Source organism: Neoarius graeffei, chromosome 16 (genome assembly GCF_027579695.1).
Source record: "Neoarius graeffei isolate fNeoGra1 chromosome 16, fNeoGra1.pri, whole genome shotgun sequence".
Taxonomy (NCBI): Eukaryota; Metazoa; Chordata; class Actinopteri; order Siluriformes; family Ariidae; genus Neoarius; species Neoarius graeffei.
The window spans coordinates 60304044-60331042 of record NC_083584.1 but is presented as its reverse complement, the minus strand read 5'-3'; the positions used below and the strand labels follow the sequence as shown (position 1 = coordinate 60331042).

The 26999-nt window shown below is 42.4% G+C and overlaps 2 protein-coding genes across 2 annotated transcripts in view; one reads left to right on the top strand and one right to left on the bottom strand.

Annotated features, from left to right (window-relative positions):
• The window catches only part of zgc:162872 (BAR_ACAPs and ArfGap_ACAP domain-containing protein), a 30938-nt gene extending 21930 nt beyond the window's left edge, over window positions 1–9008 (top strand). Inside the window, exons 11-22 of the mRNA XM_060943295.1 lie at window positions 1388–1439; window positions 1671–1771; window positions 1912–2023; window positions 2116–2288; window positions 2379–2448; window positions 2541–2629; window positions 2735–2811; window positions 2969–3117; window positions 3195–3304; window positions 3410–3520; window positions 5586–5647; window positions 6334–9008. Coding sequence (XP_060799278.1) covers window positions 1388–1439; window positions 1671–1771; window positions 1912–2023; window positions 2116–2288; window positions 2379–2448; window positions 2541–2629; window positions 2735–2811; window positions 2969–3117; window positions 3195–3304; window positions 3410–3520; window positions 5586–5647; window positions 6334–6479 — 1252 coding nt within the window. The 3' untranslated portion in view covers window positions 6480–9008. The remainder of the gene's footprint in view (window positions 1–1387; window positions 1440–1670; window positions 1772–1911; window positions 2024–2115; window positions 2289–2378; window positions 2449–2540; window positions 2630–2734; window positions 2812–2968; window positions 3118–3194; window positions 3305–3409; window positions 3521–5585; window positions 5648–6333) is intronic.
• Window positions 9009–12220: 3212 nt separating this feature from the next.
• On the bottom strand, window positions 12221–21507 carry LOC132900268 (coagulation factor X). The gene is made up of 8 exons (XM_060942274.1): window positions 21438–21507; window positions 21196–21353; window positions 21077–21101; window positions 20784–20900; window positions 16768–16905; window positions 16434–16681; window positions 16237–16351; window positions 12221–12828 (listed from the first exon to the last, which is right to left on the bottom strand). Exons 1-8 carry the CDS (start codon window positions 21505–21507, stop codon window positions 12221–12223), a joined length of 1479 nt encoding a protein of 492 aa, XP_060798257.1.
• Window positions 21508–26999: the final 5492 nt, after the last annotated feature.

Genomic DNA, 26999 nt, shown 5'->3' with positions numbered 1-26999 from the left:
AGAAAGATAGGCAGACAGAGTGAGAGAGAGAAACCGAGAGAGAGACATCCAGAATGAGAGAGAGAGACACATCCAGAATGAGAGAGAGAGACACATCCAGAATGAGAGAGAGACACATCCAGAATGAGAGAGAGAGACAGCCAGAATGAGAGAGAGAGACAGCCAGAATGAGAGAGAGAGACAGCCAGAATGAGAGAGAGAGACAGCCAGAATGAGAGAGAGAGACAGCCAGAATGAGAGAGAGAGACAGCCAGAATGAGAGAGAAAGAGACAGCCAGAATGAGAGAGAAAGAGACAGCCAGAATGAGAGAGAAAGAGACAGCCAGAATGAGAGAGAAAGAGACAGCCAGAATGAGAGAGAAAGAGACAGCCAGAATGAGAGAGAAAGAGACGGCCAGAATGAGAGAGAAAGAGACGGCCAGAATGAGAGAGAAAGAGACGGCCAGAATGAGAGAGAAAGAGACGGCCAGAATGAGAGAGAAAGAGACGGCCAGAATGAGAGAGAAAGAGACGGCCAGAATGAGAGAGAAAGAGACGGCCAGAATGAGAGAGAAAGAGACGGCCAGAATGAGAGACAGAATGAGACGGCCAGAATGAGAGACAGAATGAGACGGCCAGAATGAGAGACAGAATGAGACGGCCAGAATGAGAGACAGAATGAGACGGCCAGAATGAGAGACAGAATGAGACGGCCAGAATGAGAGACAGAATGAGACGGCCAGAGAGAAAGAGACAGCCAGAATGAGACGGCCAGAGAGAAAGAGACAGCCAGAATGAGAGACAGAATGAGACGGCGAGAGAGAGAGACAGAATGAGACGGTGAGAGAGAGAGACAGAATGAGACGGTGAGAGAGAGAGACAGAATGAGACAGTGAGAGAGCAAAAGATGATGAGAGACAGGCAGACAAGAGAACAAGAGACAGAACAAGGGTGAGGGACAATGAGCGAGAGAATGAGACAGACAGAATGAGAGACAGACAGACAGAATGAGAGACAGACAGACAGAATGAGAGACAGAGACGATGAGGGAGAGAGAACGTGAGAGAGAGACAGATACAGAATGAGAGAAAGAGAGCGAAAGATGATGAGAGAGACAGGCATACAGAATGAGAGACAGAACAAGGGCGAGAGACAGAATGAGACAGTGAAAGAGACAGAATGAGACAGTGAGACAGAATGAGACTGAGAGAGACCAAATGAGACAGTGAGAGAGACAGAATGAGACATTGAGAGAGACAATGAGAGAGACAGAATGAGAGAGAGAGACAGACAGAATGAGAGAGAGAGAGACAGACAGAGACAGAATGAGAGCAAGAAAGAGAGACCGAATGAGAGAGAGACAGAGCTGTGTTCACTGACTGTTCACTGTGTGTCTGTGTTTGATCAGGTGTTGGTTTTCAGCGACTCATAATCAGCTGATTTACACCAAATCACACAAGGTACACACTGTTAATGTGTCAATGTTAGTTCGTCTGCTAGATGTGTTTGTGAATGTATGTGTGTGTGTGTGTTGGTTAATTATGTTGATGTGTGATGTGCTGATGTGTTACTGCAATGTGGTGGTAGACTGCTAGATTTTATGGAGTGATTTTATTCAAATTGAACCTCAAGTGGTAATACTGGCCATGATTTCATATTGTGTGTGTGTGTGTGTGTGTGTGTGTGTGTAGGAGCAGCCACTTGTGCTGTTTGATGATCTCCGGCTGTGTGCTGTAAAATCCCTGGACTCAATCGATCGGCGTTTCTGTTTTGAGCTGCTGTCTGTGCAGAAGTAACTCACTCACTCTCTCTCTCTCTCTCTCTCTCTCACACACACACACACACACACACACACACACTAAAACAAAATATTTCACACATACACAAGCACAAATGTAAAATGTATAACTTGGGGTGTGTGTGTGTGTTCAGGAGCTGTGTTTTACAGGCAGACTCGGAGGAATTAAAGATGGCGTGGATGAACGCAGTGCAGAGCCGCATTGACCTGGCATACAGAGAGAGAGTGCAGTCTGAACACACACAGGTATACACACACACACACACACGCAGAGCACTTTGGTGTTTATTGTGGGCTCTAGTGTGTTTTGAGAATGATCTGCGTGTCTCTCTCTTCAGGTGAAGGATGGTTCTCTTCCTGCTCCTGTTCCCGCCCCTCTCCCTGGTCCTCTTAGCACCGTTCTCCATAGCCATGGTAACCACCGCTGCTGTGACTGTGGGGAGGCGGAGCCTCATTGGGCCAGTGTGAACCTCGGAATCACAGTCTGTATTGAGTGCTCTGGCATCCACAGGTAATGTCTGAGCAACACACTCACCTGGTGTGTGTGTGTGTTCCATAGGTAATGTCTGTTCAGCACATTTACTGTGTGTGTGTGTTGAAGGAGTCTTGGTGTACATCTGTCTAAGGTTCGCTCTCTCACTCTTGATTCCTGGGACCCTGAACAGCTAAAGGTAAACACACACACATTATCCAGAACACTGACATAAATGTTTGTCATTTGCATAAATCTGCATAAACGTCATTAAATTGTATTTGTGTGCAGCTGTTGTGTGTTCTGGGAAATGATGTCGTCAATGGAATTTATGAATCTCACTTGTCTGAGATGGAGAAACCCAACTCTGATAGCTCTCGGTAAGAATGTGTACACTCTCTCTCTCACACACACACACGCGCACACACACACACACACACACACACACACGTCAACATATCTGTGTGTGTGTGTGTGTGTCTCAGGCAGCAGAAGGAGGTGTATATCAGAATGAAGTACGTGGAGAAGAAGTTCGTTCAGGGCTGTGACCCTCATCTCACTGGTGACTCTCACACACACACTGTCAGAACATTGATTCAGCGATTCATTTGTTGGCTCGCTGATTCATTTATTCTTTCATTAAATAAATATCAGTTCTGTAATTCAGCGACACTAATCGAGAAATCGTTGTGCGCGCCCGCACGTGCGCATTTCCACAGAGACAGTACAGCAGTGGGCAGGACGGAGACTGTATGATGCGGCGGTGGGTGGTGACATCATCTCCATGGCTCTGGCTCTGGCTCAGGGAGGCGACGTGAACTGGACTAACGCCGAGGGACGGACGCCTCTGATTGGTGCAGCGATTGGAGTAAGCTCCACCTCCTTAAGATCAAAACCAAAATGATTATAATAATGTAACAGTAAATTTTAACTCTGTGTGTGTAGGGTTCATTAGTGGCGTGCGAATTCCTTCTGCAGAACGGCGCAAGCGTCAATCACAGAGACCAACATGGACATGCAGCAATACACACAGCTACAACACGGGGACACACAGGGTAACACACACACACACACACACACACACACACACACACACACACACACACACAGCAGTGTTGTTAACAGGAAGTGATGTGCTCGGCTTTGATTGGTCCATTCAGGCAGGTGTGTCTGCTGTTGAAGAGAGGAGCCAATCAGTACGCAGCAGATGAAAAGGGAAAGGACCCCCTCACTATTGCCATAGAAACGGCTCACGCCGACATTGTTACTCTGTGAGTAATGGAGACGTGTGCTTGTACACACACACACACAATTGGCGTATATTCTGTGTTATCAATTTTTTTTTCGCACTGAAACGCAAAATCTTCATTTAGGTTTTCATTGTCTGCCCCCTAGTGGACATGTTTATTAGGGGTGTGCAAAAATATCGATAAGGTGATATATCACGATACTTTGTCTTCTGATTCAATATCGATACTCAAAATTTGAATATCGATATTTTTTCAAATAATAAATCGTTTCAGACGGGTTGTAAATCCAGTACGACTTCCGCACCTCCGCTCCGCGAGGTGTCGCTGTGCCGCTCCCTCACTGCAAGGCACTCTTCGTCTTCTCTTTTTTCCCCGGCGGTTGCAGTGAGGAAAAAAAACAAGCAAGCATGGCTGTTAATGTAAACCTAGAGACGCCGCCGAACTTTAAGGCAGATGTTTGGAGGCACTTTGGATTCCAAAGGAAAGGAGAAAAAAACAGTGAGCCGGTGTTCTGTAAAGTTATCCTACCTCTTGGATTTGTCCTACCAAGCCTACTGCGCATGCGCGAAATCCAGGAGGGTAGGAAAATTCAACAGTAGTTTTGTTCTCCCGATCAGCTGGGCTGATAGAAAATCGGTGAGTATTTCACGCATTTGCCGATTTTTATGTTTTGTGCGTATTGGTCGAGTCTTTGGCCGAGTCAAATAATTTGTAATCCTTTGTTTTGAATAATAAACCGGTCTGTATGAGAACTTGCTAATTCATGTGTTCTGTGCATGCGCAGTAGGCTTCGCGCATGCGCAGTAGGAGACTAAGATGCGCAGTAGGAGACTAAGATGCACACTGCACTTTTCAATGTGTTTCAGACAGTGTGTTGTTCCTGCAAAATAAGCACAAGTTAAATGTTCTCCGGTATATGTTCTCAAGTTTACAAAGAACAAATTGATATTAGTGTTAGCACTGAAATGTATGTGCAGTCTGCAGTGCAAGTTTTAAGTTTTCATAAAACAATTTGATTCTGCTTGTTAAGCAGCACTGATGTGTCCATGCTTACAGAAAAGTTGAGAATACTAGCACAGAAATGGGAATTTTCTGTATGTTGTAGTGAAGCAACTCTTGGTTTTGCCAGCAGTGGAACAGAGACAAATATGTGTCTGGCAAGAGTGTGTAGTTATGTATGTGAAATGTAATTTTACAGTGGTCAATAAATTCTGATTTTCTTCAGTGACACAGATATCGTGATGTGGTTGAAATTTCTTGCAATATATCGATTATTGCAGAATCGCTGTACCGTGATATTATCGTTATCGTGGGCAAAATATCGCCATAGTATCGTATCGTGAGGTATCTGGTGATACCCAGCCCTAATGTTTATATTAGCACCTCTGAGGTGTGTTCACAGATACACAGCCGCAGAAGTGTAAACCAGGCCGCTCTCATCCTATCACAAATATTTGCACTTTTCTCCAGAGTGACTCAGGCCTAGTGTACACTTCTCTGTGTACACTACCGTTCAAAAGTTTGGGGTCACTTTGAAATGTCCTTATTTTTGAAAGAAAAGCACTGTTCTTTTCAATGAAGATCACTTTAAACTAATCAGAAATCCACTCTATACATTGCTAATGTGGTAAATGACTATTCTAGCTGCAAATGTGTGGTTTTTGGTGCAATATCTCCATAGGTGTATAGAGGCCCATTTCCAGCAACTCTCACTCCAGTGTTCTAATGGTACAATGTGTTTGCTCATTGCCTCAGAAGGCTAATGGATGATTAGAAAACCCTTGTACAATCATGTTAGCACAGCTGAAAACAGTTGAGCTCTTTAGAGAAGCTATAAAACTGACCTTCCTTTGAGCAGATTGAGTTTCTGGAGCATCACATTTGTGGGGTCGATTAAATGCTCAAAATGGCCAGAAAAATGTCTTGACTATATTTTCTATTCATTTTACAACTTATGGTGGTAAATAAAAGTGTGACTTTTCATGGAAAACACTAAATTGTCTGGGTGACCCCAAACTTTTGAACGGTAGTGTATCTGTGAATACACCTCATAACTCTCATGCTAACCTGAGTGTGTGTTTTGCAGGTTGAGGATGGCTCGTATGAATGAAGAAATGAGAGAGTCTGAAGGATTTTTTGGATCCGTGGGTAAGAACCTTCCCATAATGCATCACACAGTAATTCAAATTTGGATTTATTTGCCTATATTTTGGTTTATGGGGTGTTTTTTTTTTTTTTTTTTTTTTTGAATTTATTTGGGTTGATTTGACTATCTGATTTCTCATTATCTCTAGCCGCTTTATCCTGTTCTACAGGGTCGCAGGCAAGCTGGAGCCTATCCCAGCTGACTACGGGCGAAAGGCGGGGTACACCCTGGACAAGTCGCCAGGTCATCACAGGGCTGACACATAGACACAGACAACCATTCACACTCACATTCACACCTACGGTCAATTTAGAGTCACCAGTTAGCCTAACCTGCATGTCTTTGGACTGTGGGGGAAACCAGAGCACCCGGAGGAAACCCACGCGGACACGGGCAGAACATGCAAACTCCACACAGAAAGGCCCTCGCCGGCCACGGGGCTCGAACCCGGACCTTCTTGCTGTGAGGCGACAGCGCTTACCACTACACCACCGTGCTGCCCACTATCTGACTTCTTTGGCTTTTTTTTTTAACTTTTATTTAGCTTTATTTGGATTTTTTTCTTAATTTAGGTTTATCTGAGCTTATTTTGCTTTCTTTTTCTCTTTTGAGCTTTATTTAGCTTTACGTATTATTTATTACGCCTTTTAAAACTCCTTTCTCTCTCTCTGTCTGTCTCTTTCTGTAGGAGACGATGAGACATTTCAGGACATTGTCCGTGATTTCAGTAACATGGCGTCTCATGATCCAGAGCAGCTCTCACGCAGACACTTCAACACTCAGGACGACTCACAGAAAGGACAGAGGGAAGGAAAGACGGCGGAGAAGAGCTGAGGGCGGGAGATGCGAGAGGTTCTGTCCTGAGGCGATACGTTCAGCTGTAGTTCTGGTTGAAGGTTTCGGGTTCAAGCTTAACATTTCAGGTTCTGGGATTTTTGAGTTCGGCTTTTAGGAATCAGAGTTGAGGAGGTCCGATCACTTCCTGTTTCTCTCCGGTGACTAAAGGGGACCAAGAGATTACTGTAAAGATGCTAAATAATATACACTTCTTATGACTGTTCTGATCAACCTCAACAATGTGTCTGAAGGTTGTGGGAAAGTTTAGGCACCCCAGGTCAAAATGTCTGTTACTGTTCATCGTTAAGTGAGTAAAAGATCAACTGATCTCCAAAAGGCATCAAGTTAAAGACGAAACATCCTTTTGCACATTTTAAGCAAGGTTAGTGTACTGTTTTTGTTTTGTACAATTTTAGAGTGAAAGAAATGGAAAGGAGCACCATGCAAAAGTTTGGGCACCCCAAAAGATTTTCGCTCTCAGATCACTTTGACCAAATTCTTGCCCAAATATATACACACACGTATTATTGTATATAATGTATTATTATACATCATCTATTTAGAGAATTAAAATGTATATATTTTAAAATCTCATCTCGTATGCAGGCGGCACGGTGGTGTAGTGGTTAGCGCTGTCGCCTCACAGCAAGAAGGTCCGGGTTCGAGCCCCGTGGCCGGCGAGGGCCTTTCTGTGCGGAGTTTGCATGTTCTCCCCGTGTCCGCATGGGTTTCCTCCGGGTGCTCCGGTTTCCCCCACAGTCCAAAGACATGCAGGTTAGGTTAACTGGTGACTCTAAATTGAGCGTAGGTGTGAATGTGAGTGTGAATGGTTGTCTGTGTCTATCACTACGTTCACACTGCAGGCTGAAGTGACTCAAATCCGATTTTTTCGCCCATATGTGACCTGTATCCGATCTTTTATTGACAATATGAACGACACAGATCCGATTTTTTCAAATCCGACCCAGGCCGTTTGGATATGTGGTCCTAATTCCGATTCCTATCCGATCTTTTCATATGCGACTTCAGTCTGAACCGCCAGGTCGCATTCATCCGACTTGCACGTCATCAACAAGCCACAAACGTCACTATTCTGCGCTGAAGTAGGCGGCGGGTCTCTCAAAAAAAGTTACAACAACATGGCTTTGATGTTCCTTTGAACGGAGCTTGCAGTCACTACCTCGCAGAACGCCTGAGCCAAAACCCTTGCCCTCTTCCTTCTCAACCTCCTCCTTAAATTAAGGAGCAATAATTGTGCATGTTCTGGCTCCGTCGCAGCAACAACTGCATCATCGCCAGGTACTCCATGCTGGCTCCTGTCATACACAGGAAACTTTAGGTTACTTCCGTAAACACTGGCCATGCTCACTGCGTGTGACGTCATCGTATCCTGCAATGCGCATGCGGAACACTTTTAGGTCGCTTTTCGTTCATACTGAGGATCACATACAAGTCGCATATATTTATTAATGTGAACGACCTCACAAAAAAATTGGAATTGAGCATTAAGCCTTGCAGTGTGAACGTAGTGTATGTGTCAGCCCTGTGATGACCTGGCGACTTGTCCAGGGTGTACCCCGCCTTTCGCCCGTAGTCAGCTGGGATAGGCTCCAGCTTGCCTGCAACCCTGTAGAACAGGATAAAGCGGCTAGAGATGATGAGATGAGATCTCATATGCACATACTGAGCAGTTTATTAGGAACACCTGGCCATCCAATCAGATTGCATGAACGAGCAGGTGTTCCTAGTAAAGTGGACAGTTGGTGTATATTGTTGAAGGATTTTGATTAGCTGTCAATCGTATTCACTAACCTGGGGTTTAAATGTTTTCTCAACCTGGCCATAGTGACCCAGAACTTGGAAACTAATCAACTCCGAAGTGAAGAAGCTCGTTATAAATGTTACGTTAATGCTGTTCTTCAGTCAGGCTAATGTGTTCATTTTCTTCTGCCATATTATTTAACGTATGTCTGTATTTTAGTTTGATATTACACAAATAAGTTGTCTAATGTTAGGTTTTTTTTTTTTGTCCTGTTGAGTTGTGTAATTCTGACCTTTGACCCTGAGTTATAGTTGCGTGAGATGAGTTTTTCATTCCTGTTGTGTATGCAGTGGATATGCAGATGAAAACCTTATGTATTTACTACATAAAAGAAGAAATGTTTTATGCATACATATGTATGTTTATCCTCACAGCTAACAGACTGATCCAGTAACGTTCGGTTCAGTAGATTTATCCAAACACGTGGAGTGATCGGACACTGTGAGCTCCAGCGGTGAAGCCGTGATCTCTCACACTCAGACACACACAGAGTGCTGCTGTATTTCACTTAATGAAATTAACAAAGACTATGTTTTTAAGATGACTTTTAAGACTGTGATGCTCTTCAGTACACGTGTGGAACTAAAATACTGATGTATTTACATATCTGTATAATGTACATGTGTATATATAATTATACAGGTCAACACACTGATGTTTTCAGATTAATACAATAAAATGTATTCAGTTCAGTTAAAAACTCACTGAACGTTGAGGATATTTTTTTGAATGTGATGATAAAATATATACAGCGGACTTTAAAAGTCTGAGACTGCCATTGGAAATCTGGGATTTTTCACTATTTAAATTTCAACTCACTCACTTCTAGTGGATCCAAAACCGATCCCGGGAATACTGGGTGGGAGGTAGGAATTCACCCTGGATGAAATGTACCGTGCAGACACACACATTTTAGAGTTTTAACTTGTGTGTTCTGTCATTAAAGTAAAATATCTTAGACATACTGATTAAGATTCTACTTTTTACTCAAGCTGTTGCTGATATCATTTTTAACACATTCAAAATGCATCTGAAATCACATCAGTCCCAGATATTCGTGCATTAGAAAATACAGAGTCCTTAATCAACATCTCTAAACCCCATTCAACAGTCCATGTTACATTTACTAAACAGAACAAAACGCAATGACCCTAACCTGTAACTACGTACATCATCGCTTGTTTACCACACTGCATTACGGGCGATATCTGGGTTCAGCACTGCCGTATTGTTTACTTTCGCCTTTGTTAAACACTGCGTTGTTCTGTCTAACCAGTTTTAACCGTGCTGCCTAAAGCGAATTGCTGTGTGCCTTACTGTGTCGCCACAACAAAGAGAGCACCTAATTTGAGCTTTTATCAGCTGCCAGTCGAGAAGAAGAGAAGAAAGAAATGGAAAACCGTGCTGCCTAAAGCGAATTGCTGTGTGCCTTACTGTGTTTCCACAACAAAGAGAACACCTAATTTGAGCTTTTATCAGCTGCCAGTCGAGAAGAAGAGAAGAAAGAAATGGAAAAATTTAATCTGCAATGCAAACCTTCGTACTGAATCGAAATGGACAAGTGTTTGTAGCTTACATTTCTCTGGTGGGAAAAAGATGTACTTAAACTGTGACCCGGCAATATTTCCACGGTCTGCGGAATGGCCTTCAGTTATAGAAGATAACAATCGACACTGTTCATCGTCTGAAACTAGCGATATTCCAAAGCCTGTAAAACACAGAAGCATTCTTCAGCCTTTGGCTCTCAATGTGCCGAAGCACTTGGCAGCCGAACAAGCCTGTCAGACCGATAAAACTCCCAAACCACCAAGGGTTCTCTTTCAGGTACGTACAGTGGTGCTTGAAAGTTTGTGAACCCTTTAGAGTTTTCTATATCTCTGCATAAATATGACCTAAAACATCATCAGATTTCCGCACAAGTCCTAAAAGTAGATAAAGAGAACCCAGTTAAACAAATGAGACAAAAATATTATACTTGGTCATTTATTTTTTGAGGAAAATGATCCAATATTACAGATCTGTGAGTGGCAAAAGTATGTGAACCTTTGCTTTCAGTATCTGGTGTGACCCCCTTGTGGAACAATAACTGCAACTAAATGTTTCCGGTAACTGTTGATCAGTCCTGCACACCGGCTTGGAGGAATTTTAGCCCATTCCTCCGTACAGAACAGCTTCAACTCTGGGATGTTGGTGGGTTTCCTCACATGAACTGCTCGCTTCAGGCCCTTCCACAACATTTCGATTGGATTAAGGTCAGGACTTTGACTTGGCCATTCCAAAACATTCACTTTATTCTTCTTTAACCATTCTTTGGTAGAACGACTTGTGTGCTTAGGGTCTTTGTCTTGCTGCATGAACCACCTTCTCTTGAGATTCAGTTCATGGACAGATGTCCTGACATTTTCCTTTAGAATTCGCTGGTATAATTCAGAATTCATTGTTCCATCAATGATGGCAAGCCGTCCTGGCCCAGATGCAGCAAAACAGGCCCAACCCATGATACTACCACCACCATGTTTCACAGATGGGATCAGGTTCTTATGTTGGAATGCAGCGTTTTCCTTTCTCCAAACATAATGCTTCTCATTTAAACCAAAAAGTTCTATTTTGGTTTCATCCGTCCACAAAACATTTTTCCAATAGCCTTCTGGCTTGTCCACGTGATCTTTAGCAAATTGCAGATGAGCAGCAATGTTCTTTTTGGAGAGCAGTGGCTTTCTCCTTGCAACCTTGCCATGCACACCATTGTTGTTCAGTGTTCTCCTGATGGTGGACTCATGAACATGAACATTAGCCAATGTGAGAGAGGCCTTCAGTTGCTTCGAAGTTACCCAGGGGTCCTTTGTGACCTCGCCGACTATTACACGCCTTGCTCTTTGGTTGACCACTCCTGGGGAGGGTAACAATGGTCTTGAATTTCCTCCATTTGTACACAATCTGTCTGACTGTGGATTGATGGAGTCCAAACTCTTTAGAGATGGTTTTGTAACCTTTTCCAGCCTGATGAGCATCAACAACGCTTTTTCTGAGGTCCTCAGAAATCTCCTTTGTTCGTGCCATGATACACTTCCACAAACATGTGTTGTGAAGATCAGACTTTGATAGATCCTTGTTCTTTAAATAAAACAGGGTGCCCACTCACACCTGATTGTCATCCCATTGATTGAAAACACCTGACTCTAATTTCACCTTCAAATTAACTGCTAATCCTAGAGGTTCACATACTTTTGCCACTCACAGATATGTAATATTGGATCATTTTCCTCAATAAAGGCCAAGTCAAAGTCCTGACCTTAATCCAATTGAAATGTTGTGGAAGGGCCTGAAGCGAGCAGTTCATGTGAGGAAACCCACCAACATCCCAGTGTTGAAGCTGTTCTGTACGGAGGAATGGGCTAAAATTCCTCCAAGCCGGTGTGCAGGACTGATCAACAGTTACCGCAAACGTTTAGTTGCAGTTATTGCTGCACAAGGGGGTCACACCAGATACTGAAAGCAAAGGTTCACATACTTTTGCCACTCACAGACATGTAATATTGGATCATTTTCCTCAATAAATAAATGACCAAGTATAATATTTTTGTCTCATTTGTTTAACTGGGTTCTCTTTATCTACTTTTAGGACTTGTGTGAAAATCGGATGATGTTTTAGGTCATATTTATGCAGAAATATAGATCATTCTAAAGGGTTCACAAACTTTCAAGCACCACTGTATGAGGTATTTGTTTCTGGGTCCTGATCCTGAAGCTGAAACTGAGTATATTCTTAACTAAATCTAACACTGATCATTTGGATGAATTACTGATTGTACAAAACCAAAAACCTACAATACCTTCATTAAAAAGTGACTAAAAACATCTAGCAATAATATTTTATCATTCTAATAGTGTATGGATGGAATCATGCTTAAACTAGTTATGAATAAGAGAGCTGGGTCGAACTGGTGTTTGTCTGTTTGGCTTTCTTGCTGATTGTTTCTTCCTGTTTCTTCATCTCGTTTTGTATCCAGTACAGGAAGTTGCTGACTCTCGTGTACACACCATATTTTCCGTCAGCAGCACATCGCTCGCCCCAGCTCACCACTCCAGTCAGGAACCATGTCCCCCTGTAGTTTACCACAAATGGACCACCGCTGTCACCGGTGCATGCATCTTTCTCTGCACGCAGAAATCCGGCGCAGAACATGTTATCAGTGATCACCTGATCAGTGGAACCTGTACACGCCTCCTGGTCCACGACAGGAAGTGACACTTTCAGCAGAAAGCGTGAAGAGCGGCCGAAGTAGCGAGTTGCACCCCAGCCGCTCACTAGGCCGTTGTTCCCTGGTCGTTCCAGCTGATTGGCCAGGCGAGCATTGGGTAGACACGCAGGGGAGATGACTGAACTGAAGACGACCGACTCAGCCAGGTAGAGCAAGGCAATGTCACTGTCAAATGTGTATTCATGGAAATGAGGATGAATGATAACTTTCTCCACCTTGATTCTCTGCTCACCCTTATCAGGACGAAACTTATCAAAGTCACCTGCACACACAAAACAGATGATGTAAGAAGTTTGTTCCTTACACTAATCCAAACACCCTAATCTGGAGACCCTAAACCCAAAGAAATCAAACCCTGAGATCTCAAACTCAGAGACTCCAAACCTCAGGCAACACAAGCCTAAAGGAATCAAATCCAGAGACCCCAAAGCCAAAGAAATCAAACCCCGAGACCTCAACCCCCAAAGAAATCAAACCCAGGGATTCAAAACCCAAAGGAATCAAACCCAGAGACCCCAAGCCCAAAAGAATCAAACCCAGAGACCCCAAACCCAAAAAAAATAAAACCTAGGGATCCCTAACCCAGAAGAATCAAATACAGAGACCCCAAACCCAAAGTAGCCAAACCCAGAGACCCCAACCCCCCCAAAAAATCAAACCCAGGGATCCAAAACCCAAAGAAATCAAACCCAGAGACCCCAAACCCAAAGAAATAAGACCTAGGGATCCTAAACCCAAAGAAATTGAACCCAGAGACACCAAACCCAAAGAAATCAAACCCAGGGATCCCTAACCCAAAACAATCAAATACAGAGACCCCAAACCCAAAGGAATCAAAACCAGGGATCCCAAGCCCAAAGGAATCAAACCCAGAGACCGCTAACTCCAGATAATCCAAACTCAAAGAAATCAAACCCAGAGTGGTCAAACCCCAGGTAACTCAAGCCTCCAAAAAATCAAACCCAGAGTCAAAACCCAGAGACCCCAAACCCCAGGTAACACATCCCCAAAGAAATCAAGAAGTCCAAACTCAAAGGTATAAAATCCGGAACACCTAAACTCCACAGAACCCACACTCAAGAAAACCTAAACCCAAAGAAATCAAACCCAGTGACCTCTAATATTATGATGTACAGTGCTCAGCATAAATGAGTACACCCCCTTTGAAAAGTAACATATCATCTGTAGCCGCTTTATCCTGTTCTACAGGATCGCAGGCAAGCTGGAGCCTATCCCAGCTGACTATGGGCGAAAGGCAGGGTACACCCTGGACAAGTCGCCAGGTCATCACAGGGCTGACACATAGACACAGACAACCATTCACACCTACGGTCAATTTAGAGTCACCAGTTAACCTAACCTGCATGTCTTTGGACTGTGGGGGAAACTGGAGCACCCAGAGGAAACCCACACGGGCAGAACCTGCAAACTCTGCACAGAAAGGCCCTCACCGGCCACAGGGCTCGAACCCGGACCTTCTTGCTGTGAGGCGACAGCGCTAACCACTACACCACCGTGCCACCCCTGAAAAGTAACATTTTAAACAATATCTCAATGAACACAAACAATTTCCAAAATGTTGACAAGACAAAGTTTAATATAACATCTATTTAACTTATAATGGGAAAAAGTAAGGTTAATAATATAACTTAAATTACCCATTTTTCCGTTTTCCTCAAATTAGGGTGGCGCAAAAATGAGTACACCCCACAACAAAAACTACTACATCTAGTACTTTGTATGGCCTCCATGATTTTTAATGACAGCACCAAGTCTTCTAGGCATGGAATGAACAAGTTGGTGACATTTTACAACATCAATCTTTTTCCATTCTTCAGCAATGACCTCTTTTAGTGACTGGATGCTGGATGGAGAGTGATGCTCAACTTGTCTCTTCAGAATTCCCCAAAGAAAATAATTTCTTTACACCACAAAGGTGAAGGCTACAAGAAGATCAGCAAAGCTTTACTTATCAGTCAGAATACTGTACCAAAAGTGGTACAAAAATTTAAGAAAGATGGAACTGCAACCATCTACATCCAGGTCATCCATGGAAGTTAACACCTCAACAGGAGCGTCTTCTGATGAGAAGGGTTGAAGAAAATCGGCGTGCAAGTTCACTGCAGTTATCTAAAGAAGTAGAAAGCCAAACTGGGGTGACTATTTCCCGTGACACAATACGGCGTACACTGCAGAGGAACGGCATGCATGGATGCCGTCCACGAAAGAAGCCTCTCCTAAAGCCCAGGCACAAAAAAGCCCGCCTAGAGTTTGCCAGGGCCCATGCTGACAAAGATGAAGACTACTGGGACTCTATACTCTGGAGTGATGAGACCAAGATAAATGTTTTTGGAACTGATGGCTTCAAAACTGTATGGCGTCGCAAAGGTGAGGAATACAAAGAAAACTGCATGGTGCCTACAGTGAAACATGGTGGTGGCAGTGTCCTTATGTGGGGCTGCATGAGTGCTGCTGGTATCGGGGAGCTGCATTTCATTGATGGCATCATGAATTCACAGATGTATTGCTCTATACTGAAAGAGAAGATGCTACCATCACTCCGTGCCCTTGGTCATCGTGCACTTTTCCAACATGACTAAACACACATCTAAGGCCACTGTTGGATTTCTGAAGAAGAACAGGGTGAAAGTGATTCAGTGGCCAAGTACACTACCGTTCAAAAGTTTGGGGTCACCCAGACAATTTTGTGTTTTCCATGAAAAGTCACACTTTTATTTACCACCATAAGTTGTAAAATGAATAGAAAATATAGTCAAGACATTTTTCTGGCCATTTTGAGCATTTAATCGACCCCACAAATGTGATGCTCCAGAAACTCAATCTGCTCAAAGGAAGGTCAGTTTTATAGCTTCTCTAAAGAGCTAAACTGTTTTCAGCTGTGCTAACATGATTGTACAAGGGTTTTCTAATCATCCATTAGCCTTCTGAGGCAATGAGCAAACACATTGTACCATTAGAACACTGGAGTGATAGTTGCTGGAAATGGGCCTCTATACACCTATGGAGATATTGCACCAAAAACCAGACATTTGCAGCTAGAATAGTCATTTACCACATTAGCAATGTATAGAGTGGATTTCTGATTAGTTTAAAGTGATCTTCATTGAAAAGAACAGTGCTTTTCTTTCAAAAATAAGGAAATTTCAAAGTGACCCCAAACTTTTGAACGGTAGTGTATGTCTCCTGATCTGAACCCAATCGAACACCTATGGGGAATTCTGAAGAGACAAGTTGAGCATCACTCTCCATCCAGCATCCAGTCACTAAAAGAGGTCGTTGTTGAAGAATGGAAAAAGATTGATGTTGTAAAATGTCGCCAACTTGTTCATTCCATGCCTAGAAGACTTGGTGCTGTCATTAAAAATCATGGAGGCCATACAAAGTACTAGATGTAGTAGTTTTTGTTGTGGGGTGTATCCATTTTTGCACCACCCTAACTTGAGGAAAACGGAAAAATGGGTAATCTAAGTTATATTATTAACCTTACTTTTTCCTTTTATAAGTTAAACAGATGTTATATTAAACTTTGTCTTGTCAACATTTTGGAAATTGTGTTCATTGAGATATTGTTTAAAATGTTACTTTTCAAAGGGGGTGCACTCATTTACGCTCAGCACTGTATATGATGAATGTGATGCTTGGTGCTCACCAAGGGTCACATGATCGGGTGTTTCCTGGAGACAGTGTGCTGCTGTAACGACCCAGCGTTCATTGATCAGTATTCCTCCACAGAAACCTTTCTCATTTTTCTCACGTAGCAGAGCCTAGAAAGTACACACTGCATGCAACACTGCTATACTTTTAACTCATATTTTCATGATCACATGACCGATAGACTCCACCCACCTGCCATGGACTTCCACCCTGACGCTGCAGCAGGCCTCCTACAATCCGTGTATCTGAGTTATTAGATGTGGATATGTTGTACATCAGGTGAGTGGCGTTCTCTGGAGAATGGGTGTGATTTGACATGAGTTGACTGTTGTTTGTGGGGTAGTGGGTGGGGTCTTCTGCAGTGTGGGTGTGGTTTAGGTCATCCAGTAAGGAGCGCTGTAGAAAGCCATGAGTCCATTGTTTTCCACATGGGAATTGCGCTGTGAAGGTTGATCAGGTATGTTACAGGGGCATGTTACAAGTACAGTGTGATTAATGTTTTAGTGTAGCGTTTATTTTTTATTACCCGTCACTTTGCAGCTTTTTCCGTCCTCCTCCAGTTCATATCCATCAGCACAGCTGCAGGTGACACTTAAACCAACCGGTTGTGAGTCTTTGCAGTAATGAAAACATCCACCATTCTTGTACTCACACTCAAACACCTCTGAACACCCAAACACGCATGCAAACACAAATACTAATCAGTTACTGCAATCACACCAACTGTTCATTCTCACACACATTAATCCCTTATTTTTCTAAAGGTGTCCACGTGAAAACCACAACTTGATAACAACAAGGAGCTGATTTACTCACAGGGTCTATGACAGATCTAAAATAATATGCTTATTTGTCTTAATAAGTATGTCATTTTGTTTGTTGCAACCCATAAATACGAAATAGACAGATGAATCAATGCAAATTGATTAATTCAGCACCCACAGCATGATGTACAGCAAGCCATGTTTGTGTGCAAGTTAGTATGACCAAATGGGAGGTATTACATTTGTGTCAACCAGTTTCTGCCACCTGGCAACAAAACAAAACCAATATTTTTGTGATCTTATTTGTTAGTGTTATGTCAGTGCTGAAAGCAGTGCCAAGCTATGCTCCCGGACTATGCTTCCCAGAGTGCACTGCAACCTACAAACATGTCCTCTGAGAACTACTGCTGCCTTCAAATGGAACTTGTGAGCTCGTGATTACAACATGGGAAGTCATGTATACAAAATGCTTGGTGTGAGAACACTGCTGCTAGGCAACGGCAGTATGGACGCCAAAAATTCCTCGTTCAGGCTAACATTAAAAATGTAGCAGGCTAACAAGCGGGTAATGTAATGTCACAAATGCAAACGCAGTTTCTCGACCTCGGCACTGATTTCAAGCTCGAAACAGTCTTATTCTATTGGATAATTTTGCCTCTTCCAAGCATTTAATTCTTCCAGTAGAATAAGATCGAGCTTGAAACGCGAATCAAGTGACTGTCGCTAACAGACCAATTCATCTCATTTTTGTTTTGCAGTAACTCATAAAAAGAAATATTCGATACATTTGCATACACCGATCAGCCATAAAATAAAAAAACAACTGACAGTGAAGTGAATACCAGTGATTGTCTCATTACAATGGTGCCTGTTGAGGGGTGGGATATATTAGGCAGCAAGAGAACAGTCAGTTCTTGAAGTTGCTGTGTTGGAAGCAAGAAAAAATGGGCAAGCGTAAGGCTCTCAGCAACTTTGACAAGGGCCAAATTGTGATGGCTAGATGACTGGGTCTGAGCATTTCCAAAATGGCACGCCTTGTAGGGTGTTCCTGGTATGCAGTGGTTAGTACCGAACAAAAGTGGTCCAAGGAAGGACAACTGGTGTACCGGTGCCAGGGTCATGGGTGTTGAAGGCTCATTGATTCGCATGGGGTACAAAGGCTAGCCCATATGGTCCAATCCCTCAGAAGAGCTACTGTAGCACAAACTGCTGAAAACATAATACTGACACCTTTCTGTTTTAGCCAGCATTAACTTTTTTCAGCAGTTTGTGCTACAGTAGCTCTTCTGAGGGATTGGACCAGATGGGCTAGCCTGCGTGTTCCATGTGAATCAATGAGGCTTCGACACCCATGACCACTTGGACCACTTTTGGTAGGTACTAACCACTGCATACCGGGAACAGTCTACAAGATGTGCCATTTTGGAGATGCTTAGTCCCAGTCATCTAGCCATCACAATTTGGCCCTTGTCAAAGTCACTCAGATCCTTATGCTTGCCCATTTTTCCTTCTTCCAACACATCAACTTCAAGAACTGACTGTTCTCTTGCTGCCTAATATATCCCACCCCTTGACAGGTGCCACCGTAATGAGATAGTCAACATTATTCACTTCACCTGTCAGTGGTCATAATGTGACAGCTGACCGGTATATACAACCCTGATTCCAAAAAAGTTGGGACAAAGTACAAATTGTAAATAAAAACGGAATGCAATGATTTACAAATATCAAAAACTGATATTGTATTCACAATAGAACATAGACAACATATCAAATGTCGAAAGTGAGAGATTTTGAAATTTCATGCCAAATATTGGCTCATTTGAAATTTCATGACAGCAACACATCTCAAAAAAGTTGGGACAGGGGCAATAAGAGGCTGGAAAAGTTAAAGGTACAAAAATGGAACACCTGGAGGACCAAATTGCAACTCATTAGGTCAACTGACAATAGGTCATTAACATGACTGGGTATAAAAAGAGCATCTTGGAGTGGCAGCTGCTCTCAGAAGTAAAGATGGGAAGAGGATCATCAATCCCCCTAATTCTGCGCCGACAAATAGTGGAGCAATATCAGAAAGGAGTTCGACAGTGTAAAATTGCAAGGAGTTTGAACATATCATCATCTACAGTGCATAATATCATCAAAAGATTCAGAGAATCTGGAAGAATCTCTGTGCGTAAGGGTCAAGGCCGGAAAACCATACTGGGTGCCCGTGATCTTCGGGCCCTTAGACGGCACTGCATCACATACAGGCATGCTTCTGTATTGGAAATCACAAAATGGGCTCAGGAATATTTCCAGAGAACATTATCTGTGAACACAATTCACCGTGCCATCCGCCGTTGCCAGCTAAAACTCTATAGTTCAAAGAAGAAGCCGTATCTAAACATGATCCAGAAGCGCAGACGTCTTCTCTGGGCCAAGGCTCATTTAAAATGGACTGTGGCAAAGTGGAAAACTGTTCTGTGGTCAGACGAATCAAAATTTGAAGTTCTTTATGGAAATCAGGGACACCGTGTCATTCGGACTAAAGAGGAGAAGGACGACCCAAGTTGTTATTAGCGCTCAGTTCAGAAGCCTGCATCTCTGATGGTATGGGGTTGCATTAGTGCGTGTGGCATGGGCAGCTTACACATCTGGAAAGACACCATCAATGCTGAAAGGTATATCCAGGTTCTAGAGCAACATATGCTCCCATCCAGACGACGTCTCTTTCAGGGAAGACCTTGCATTTTCCAACACGACAATGCCAAACCAAATACTGCATCAATTACAGCATCATGGCTGCGTAGAAGAAGGGTCCGGGTACTGAACTGGCCAGCCTGCAGTCCAGATCTTTCACCCATAGAAAACATTTGGCGCGTCATAAAACGGAAGATACGACAAAAAAGACCTAAGACAGTTGAGCAACTAGAATCCTACATTAGACAAGAATGGGTTAACATTCCTATCCCTAAACTTGAGCAACTTGTCTCCTCAGTCCCCAGACGTTTACAGACTGTTGTAAAGAGAAAAGGGGATGTCTCACAGTGGGAAACATGGCCTTGTCCCAACTTTTTTGAGATGTGTTGTTGTCATGAAATTTAAAATCACCTAATTTTTCTCTTTAAATGATACATTTTCTCAGTTTAAACATTTGATATGTCATCTATGTTCTATTCTGAATAAAATATGGAATTTTGAAACTTCCACATCATTGCATTCTGTTTTTATTTACAATTTGTACTTTGTCCCAACTTTTTTGGAATCGGGGTTGTATTTGCAAGATGTTTTATTTACTTCTTGCCTGCTCTCATGTTCGATGCATGTTTGATAATAGGATGTGGTGCAGAAATTAAGTGCTGGACTGGTCTGGGGGTGGGTTCCCCAAAAGCATCGTACCACAAAGATCATCGTTAAATGGTACAGCAAGCATCACAATGAACACTCTCTCTCCTAGTTAAGATGCTCTTAGCATTAAGAGGCTTTTGGGAAACCCACCCCTGGTCAGGATGAATGTGTGGAAAGGAAATTGACGATAATGCTGATTTGTCTTATTGCTGCATACTGTCTGGTCATTTGAACAGTTCCTTCATGGCTCATGGTTAACAATGTGACCATTTCAGTAGTAACATAGAGGTTCAGGACATCCTTCGCAGAATGTGGCTGTATACAGGATATGTGGCTCTGAGAGAGATTTACCAAGGTGTTTATAAAGGTATACATGTGGTATTACGTTTGTCCTATTTAGAGAGCATATACCATACAGTATCAGGTAGTGAGAGTGCAAGCGAACCTGTTTCACAGTATTTTCCGGTGAAATGTGGTGGACATATACACTCATAACGTGTGTGTTCACTTAGAGTGCAAATCCCTCCATTAGAACACATGTTTTCACGGCATTGACTCTGACCTGAACAACACACACATGTTATCATGATACTGACGAGACATCAGAAGACCTAAAAACATAATTAATAAACGAATCATACAGTATAATTTTGGTGTAAATGTTGTTTAGTAATGCAATTTAAGTTACGCCATTGTAGGAAGTGTTCCAACTATTATTCAGTTTTCATACACACTTACGTCTGTATCGATACCAAAACTCTGTCTGTTAAAAAAAAGAAAAGAAAGGAAATATGAATGACCAGACAATGAGGCCCTATTCTGTGAACAACACAGACAGACAGAGAGAGTCACTGTACTGTTTTCTCTGTGCTCTGAAAGATTTCTGCAGCTTCCTCTTTTGAGCAAATCTCCTCATAACACTCGCGCTCCAGATCTCCAGGTTTCACCTCCTCCAGGAAGTAGTTGGCTCGACGGTGCCTCAGGATCTGTACAGCATCCCTGCGATTAATAAACACTGAGACACAATGGAACACTTACTGAATGCTAGTGCTAACGCATACACACGAACACTGACAGAACCCTGATTTTATTAACATACCTGCGGATTGAACACTGATCATATATGTACTGAATAAAAATATCACCAAACAGAACACAGATACAGACATTTGGACTCTTCTGTAAGACAGACACATTTTTGTTAGTATTCTTATCAGCACTGTAGTATCAAGCTTTAAGTGCTTGTAGGAACAAATAATAATAATAATAAACTCTACAAATCAACAGTGATTTAATAGCATATATTTCTCTCCTCATAAAATATTTTCTAGTTTTGGACTCGACTGAATATACTTTAGTTTACTCACTGTGTCAAAATTCCATGTAAGAAATGTATATTTGTTTTATTTTTCTCACCCCGTCAGCTGACGTTCAGCAGCTCAGTGACTTTAAAACCGTATATTTGCACTGTGATCATTACATGAACTTTAGACAGGTGGGTATTTACATTTTTACACACAGTTTGTAGAAATTTAACCTGTGGGGTTTTTTTTAGCTCTTTGATTGCCTTCACAAGACTAAGATTTGGAAATAAACTGGAGGAAATGTCATTATTTGCTGTCAACATATAGAATTTGTGCAAGTAAAGACTCAAACTAACTAGAAGGGCACTCGGTAGAGTGCATATCTCCGCCAAGCCACATTTCTGGATTTGCATCAAAATCTAATCAGCTGTTCCTTGGCCCATGGCTCACCTTTCCTCCAAATTTCATGAAAATCCGTTCACTACTTTTTGATTTATGTTGGGAACAAACAAACAAACAAACAGAGGCGAAAACATAACCTCCTCCAAGACAGTTGGCAGTAGGATCACTAACATTCCCCCAGAAATGAATCCATCCTCGCTATGCTACAGATCACACGCCATTTTGGATATCACCTTTTGTAGGATGTATCTGATGAGTTTATATGTCAATCAGAATATTTTGAGCACATGGTTAAATAGTTGAGGGTTTTTTTCTTAACCATGTATTTCATTGGGTTTAGTGTAGTTTAGTTGGGAATTGTACGCAGCAGTTCAGGAAGTAGGCAGTCAGCCGATCTGTGCTTTTTAAAGGACACAGTTTCTACTGCGCAGCAACAAGCCAGAGTTTGACTTTCTAAATAATCCCTGGTGGTGATTGTGGAAAGAAGATGCCAACATGTAGGTGACAGTGAAGGCGTAATGGGCTGCCCAGTGGTGTAGTGGTTAGCACTGTCACCTCACAGCCTTTCTGTGTGGAGTTTGCATGTTCTGCCCGTGTCTGCATGGGTTTCCTCTGGGTGCTCCGGCTTCCCCCACAGTCCAAAGACATCCAGATTAGGTAAAATATCCAGCCACTGGGTTTGCACAAGCAGTGCATACTTAGTGCCAATCCCAATCCCGGATATACTGGGGAGAGTTGCGTTAGGAAGGGCATCTGGTGTAAAACCTATGCTAAATCAAATATGCAGAACAGATCCACTGTGGCATCCCTGAATGTACAGGAGCAGCTGAAAGAAGGAGGAGTTAAATAGTTTCGCTATCATGTTGGTTATATATTCTAGATCACATCACCAATCAGGGCTTTTTAATTATGAAATCGTAAAACTGTATTTAAATCACCCAATTGTTTATCATGCCACGGTCACCAATTTTAAAGGAAACCGGCATCTAGATTCTTGGCAAAATTACTCCGAGTATATCAGATTGGATGGAAGATGTTGGTGAACAGCAATGTTCAAATTTTGGCACAGATTCCCAACTGGATTGAGAATTCCAACACATTCAGATTTTGAGTTCAGTCTCTTGCTCTTCTACAACCCTGATTCCAAAAAAGTTGGGACAAAGTACAAATTGTAAATAAAAATGGAATGCAATAATTTACAAATCTCAAAAACTGATATTGTATTCACAATAGGACGACATATCAAATGTCGAAAGTGAGAGATTTTGAAATTTCATGCCAAATATTGGCTCATTTGAAATTTCATGACAGCAACACATCTCAAAAAAGTTGGGACAGGGGCAATAAGAGGCTGGAAAAGTTAAAGGTACAAAAATAGAACAGCTGGAGGACCAAATTGCAACTCATTAGGTCAATTGGCAATAGGTCATTAACATGACTGGGTATAAAAAGAGCATCTTGGAGTGGCAGCGGCTGTCAGAAGTAAAGATGGGAAGAGGATCACCAATTCCCCTAATTCTGCGCCGACAAATAGTGGAGCAATATCAGAAAGGAGTTCGACAGTGTAAAATTGCAAAGAGTTTGAACATATCATCATCTACAGTGCATAATATCATCAAAAGATTCAGAGAATCTGGAAGAATCTCTGTGCGTAAGGGTCAAGGTCGGAAAACCATACTGGGTGCCTGTGATCTTCGGGCCCTTAGACGGCACTGCATCACATACAGGCATGCTTCTGTATTGGAAATCACAAAATGGGCTCAGGAATATTTCCAGAGAACATTATCTGTGAACACAATTCACCGTGCCATCCGCCGTTGCCAGCTAAAACTCTATAGTTCAAAGAAAAAGCCATATCTAAACATGATCCAGAAGTGCAGACGTCTTCTCTGGGCCAAGACTCATTTAAAATGGACTGTGGCAAAGTGGAAAACTGTTCTGTGGTCAAACGAATCAAAATTTGAAGTTCTTTATGGAAATCAGGGACGCCGTGTCATTCGGACTCAAGAGGAGAAGGACGACCCAAGTTGTTATCAGTGCTCAGTTCAGAAGCCTGCATCTCTGATGGTATGGGGTTGCATTAGTGCGTGTGGCATGGGCAGCTTACACATCTGGAAAGACACCATCAATGCTGAAAGGTATATCCAGGTTCTAGAGCAACATATGCTCCCATCCAAACGACGTCTCTTTCAGGGAAGACCTTGCATTTTCCAACATGACAATGCCAAACCACATACTGCATCAATTACAACATCATGGCTGTGTAGAAGAAGGGTCCGGGTACTGAACTGGCCAGCCTGCAGTCCAGATCTTTCACCCATAGAAAACATTTGGCGCATCATAAAACGGAAGATACGACAAAAAAGACCTAAGACAGTTGAGCAACTAGAATCCTAGGGTGTTTTCACACTTGGTCCCTTTCAGCCATCTAACCGAACTCAGATCGATGACTCAGCATTTTTTGCGCATATGTGAACACTCCAACCGTGCCCAGACCCCTTTAAAGCGAACCGAACTGAGACCACCTCAGGAGGTGGTCTCAGTACGGTTTGCTAAAAATCAACGGTACGGTTCGCCTAATCTGCGCATTGTGAACAAAAAGCGTACCGGGTTCACTTCGCCTTTTTCACTGTAGTTTAACCTTCTTCGTTTGCCGTAGTTGGTCACGTGACTGTAGCAGGGAAACTCAACTTCCTTTTGGAACTTAGCACAGCTGCTTTACAGTTCTCTGAACTTACTGACTGACAAGTCGGCCACAATAATATAGCTATATTATAAATAAATAAATAATTTATTTATTTTCCTTAATCCGCACTATTTTGATCAAAGAATACAGCAGGGCAAGCATGGCAGCAGACATTTTGATTCAAGAGAAAATTACCCAGAATTCCGTGCACTGGGGGTCTGAGGGCTCTAGAGGACCTGGTGTGAACAGAAAGAGGACTGAGGCCCCATCAAAGCTTAACTGGACCAGAAAGAGAACCCAGTCCTCTTTGTAATAAATTCACAGTGTGAACACAAAAAGAACTGAGTTCTTTTTCTGTTGGTCCACTTTTTGGTCCACTTAAAGAGGACTGAGTCTGGTTCCTTTAAAGGGGACCAGGTGTGAAAACACCCCTACATTAGACAAGAATGGGTTAACATTCCTATCCCTAAACTTGAGCAACTTGTCTCCTCAGTCCCCAGACGTTTACAGACTGTTGTAAAGAGAAAAGGGGATGTCTCACAGTGGGAAACATGGCCTTGTTCCAACTTTTTTGAGATGTGTTGTTGTCATGAAATTTAAAATCACCTAATTTTTCTCTTTAAATGATACATTTTCTCAGTTTAAACATTTGATATGTCATCTATGTTCTATTCTGAATAAAATATGGAATTTTGAAACTTCCACATCATTGCATTCTGTTTTTATTTACAATTTGTACTTTGTCCCAACTTTTTTGGAATCGGGGTTGTAAGATTGCCCTGTTTTTGGTTCCATCCATCTGGTTGTCATCCCTGATGAGCTTCTCAGTATCCTCAGTCTGTTAACTCCTAAATAATGATGATTCCCTTTTGAGTCTGGTTCCTCTGAAGGTTTCTTCCTTCTGTCATCTCCGGGAGTTTTTCCTTGCCACCATCACCTTTGGCTTGCTAATTCGAGATAAATTCATGATGATGATTCGTGATGATGAAAAGCATCACCAGAACATGATGCTGCTACCACCACTGTGTTTTGCTGTGTTCTCAGGGTGATGAGGTGCATTGGGTTTCCACAAAAAATGGAGAACTTTGTCTCAAGGCCAAAATGTTAAATATTCTACATGCTTGCTGAGTCTCTATATAGGAATTTAAACTGTTTTTTCAATAATTGCTTTCTTTTATAAAGCAATTATTATTCTGGTTGTCCTGAGAACAGCTATTCCCATCTAAGCTGGAGCTCTCTCCAGCTCCTTCAGAGTCATCCTTGGTCCCTTGGTTGCTTCTTTGACTAATGCCATCCTTACCCAATCACTGATTTCTGTAGGACAACCTTCTCTAGGCAGATATAATGTTATAGAGCATAGTGCTTTCTTAAAGAAACAAGACAAACATCATGCTGAAATCTTTTAATTTTTTGTGAACAGAATTTACAGTTTAATCAGATGACAATGTCATAGGAATTCTTGGTGTGATTGGGAATGGTGAGCTAGTATGATTAGTGAGTAGTGAACAGATCTCCTGGTCTTCTCATTGTATTGCAGAGGAATTCCTCCTAAAGTCTTTTACACTCGCCCTTGTACATCACCTTGACATGCTGGTTTCGTATTCTGCACAGAAAAAAAAAGAAGAAACATAAAATCATGTTCAGCCATGACAGGACACACCCATGTACATGTTATTTATTTCCTTACTTGTTTTGCACACAGAGAACACACTCATTGGAGTATGTTTTGCCATCATCACCACACACTGGGTTGAACTCACGCGTGCATGTTGAGGTGACATACTTCTCACACTCAGCCTGTTATACAGATCACAGTGTCATATTTGAATAAATAATAAGTAATAAATTAAATAACGTGTAATCATTGGCAAATTGCTGTCTTAGAAGACAAATAAAACACTTTAGGACTTTGTTCATTAGATCCCATTACACCGCCCTGACATCGATTATTTCCCTATAACAGAACGTCCCAAAGTGTTTTCCATCCATCCATTATCTCTAGCCGCTTTATCCTGTTCTACAGGGTCGCAGGCAAGCTGGAGCCTATCCCAGCTGACTATGGGCGAGAGGCGGGGTACACCCTGGACAAGTCGCCAGGTTATCGCAGGGCTGACGCATGGAGACAAACAACCATTCACACTCACACTTATGGTCAATTTAGAGCCACCAATTAGCCTAACCTGCATGTCTTTGGACTGTGGGGGAACCTGGAGCACCTGGAGGAAACCCACGCAGACACGAGGAGAACATGCAAACTCCACACAGAAAG

Excerpts from the sequence above, each read along its gene's own strand:
- LOC132900268 (XM_060942274.1), bottom strand. The coding sequence starts at position 21,507 with ATGTCTGTATCTGTGTTCTGTTTGGTGATATTTTTATTCAGTACATAT. Across the intron at positions 21,102-21,195 it reads TTCAGAGCACAGAGAAAACA|ACAGAGTTTTGGTATCGATA; the intron begins GTACAGTGACTC and ends TTTTTTTAACAG. Across the intron at positions 12,829-16,236 it reads ACCCGATCATGTGACCCTTG|GTGACTTTGATAAGTTTCGT; the intron begins GTGAGCACCAAG and ends TTGTGTGTGCAG.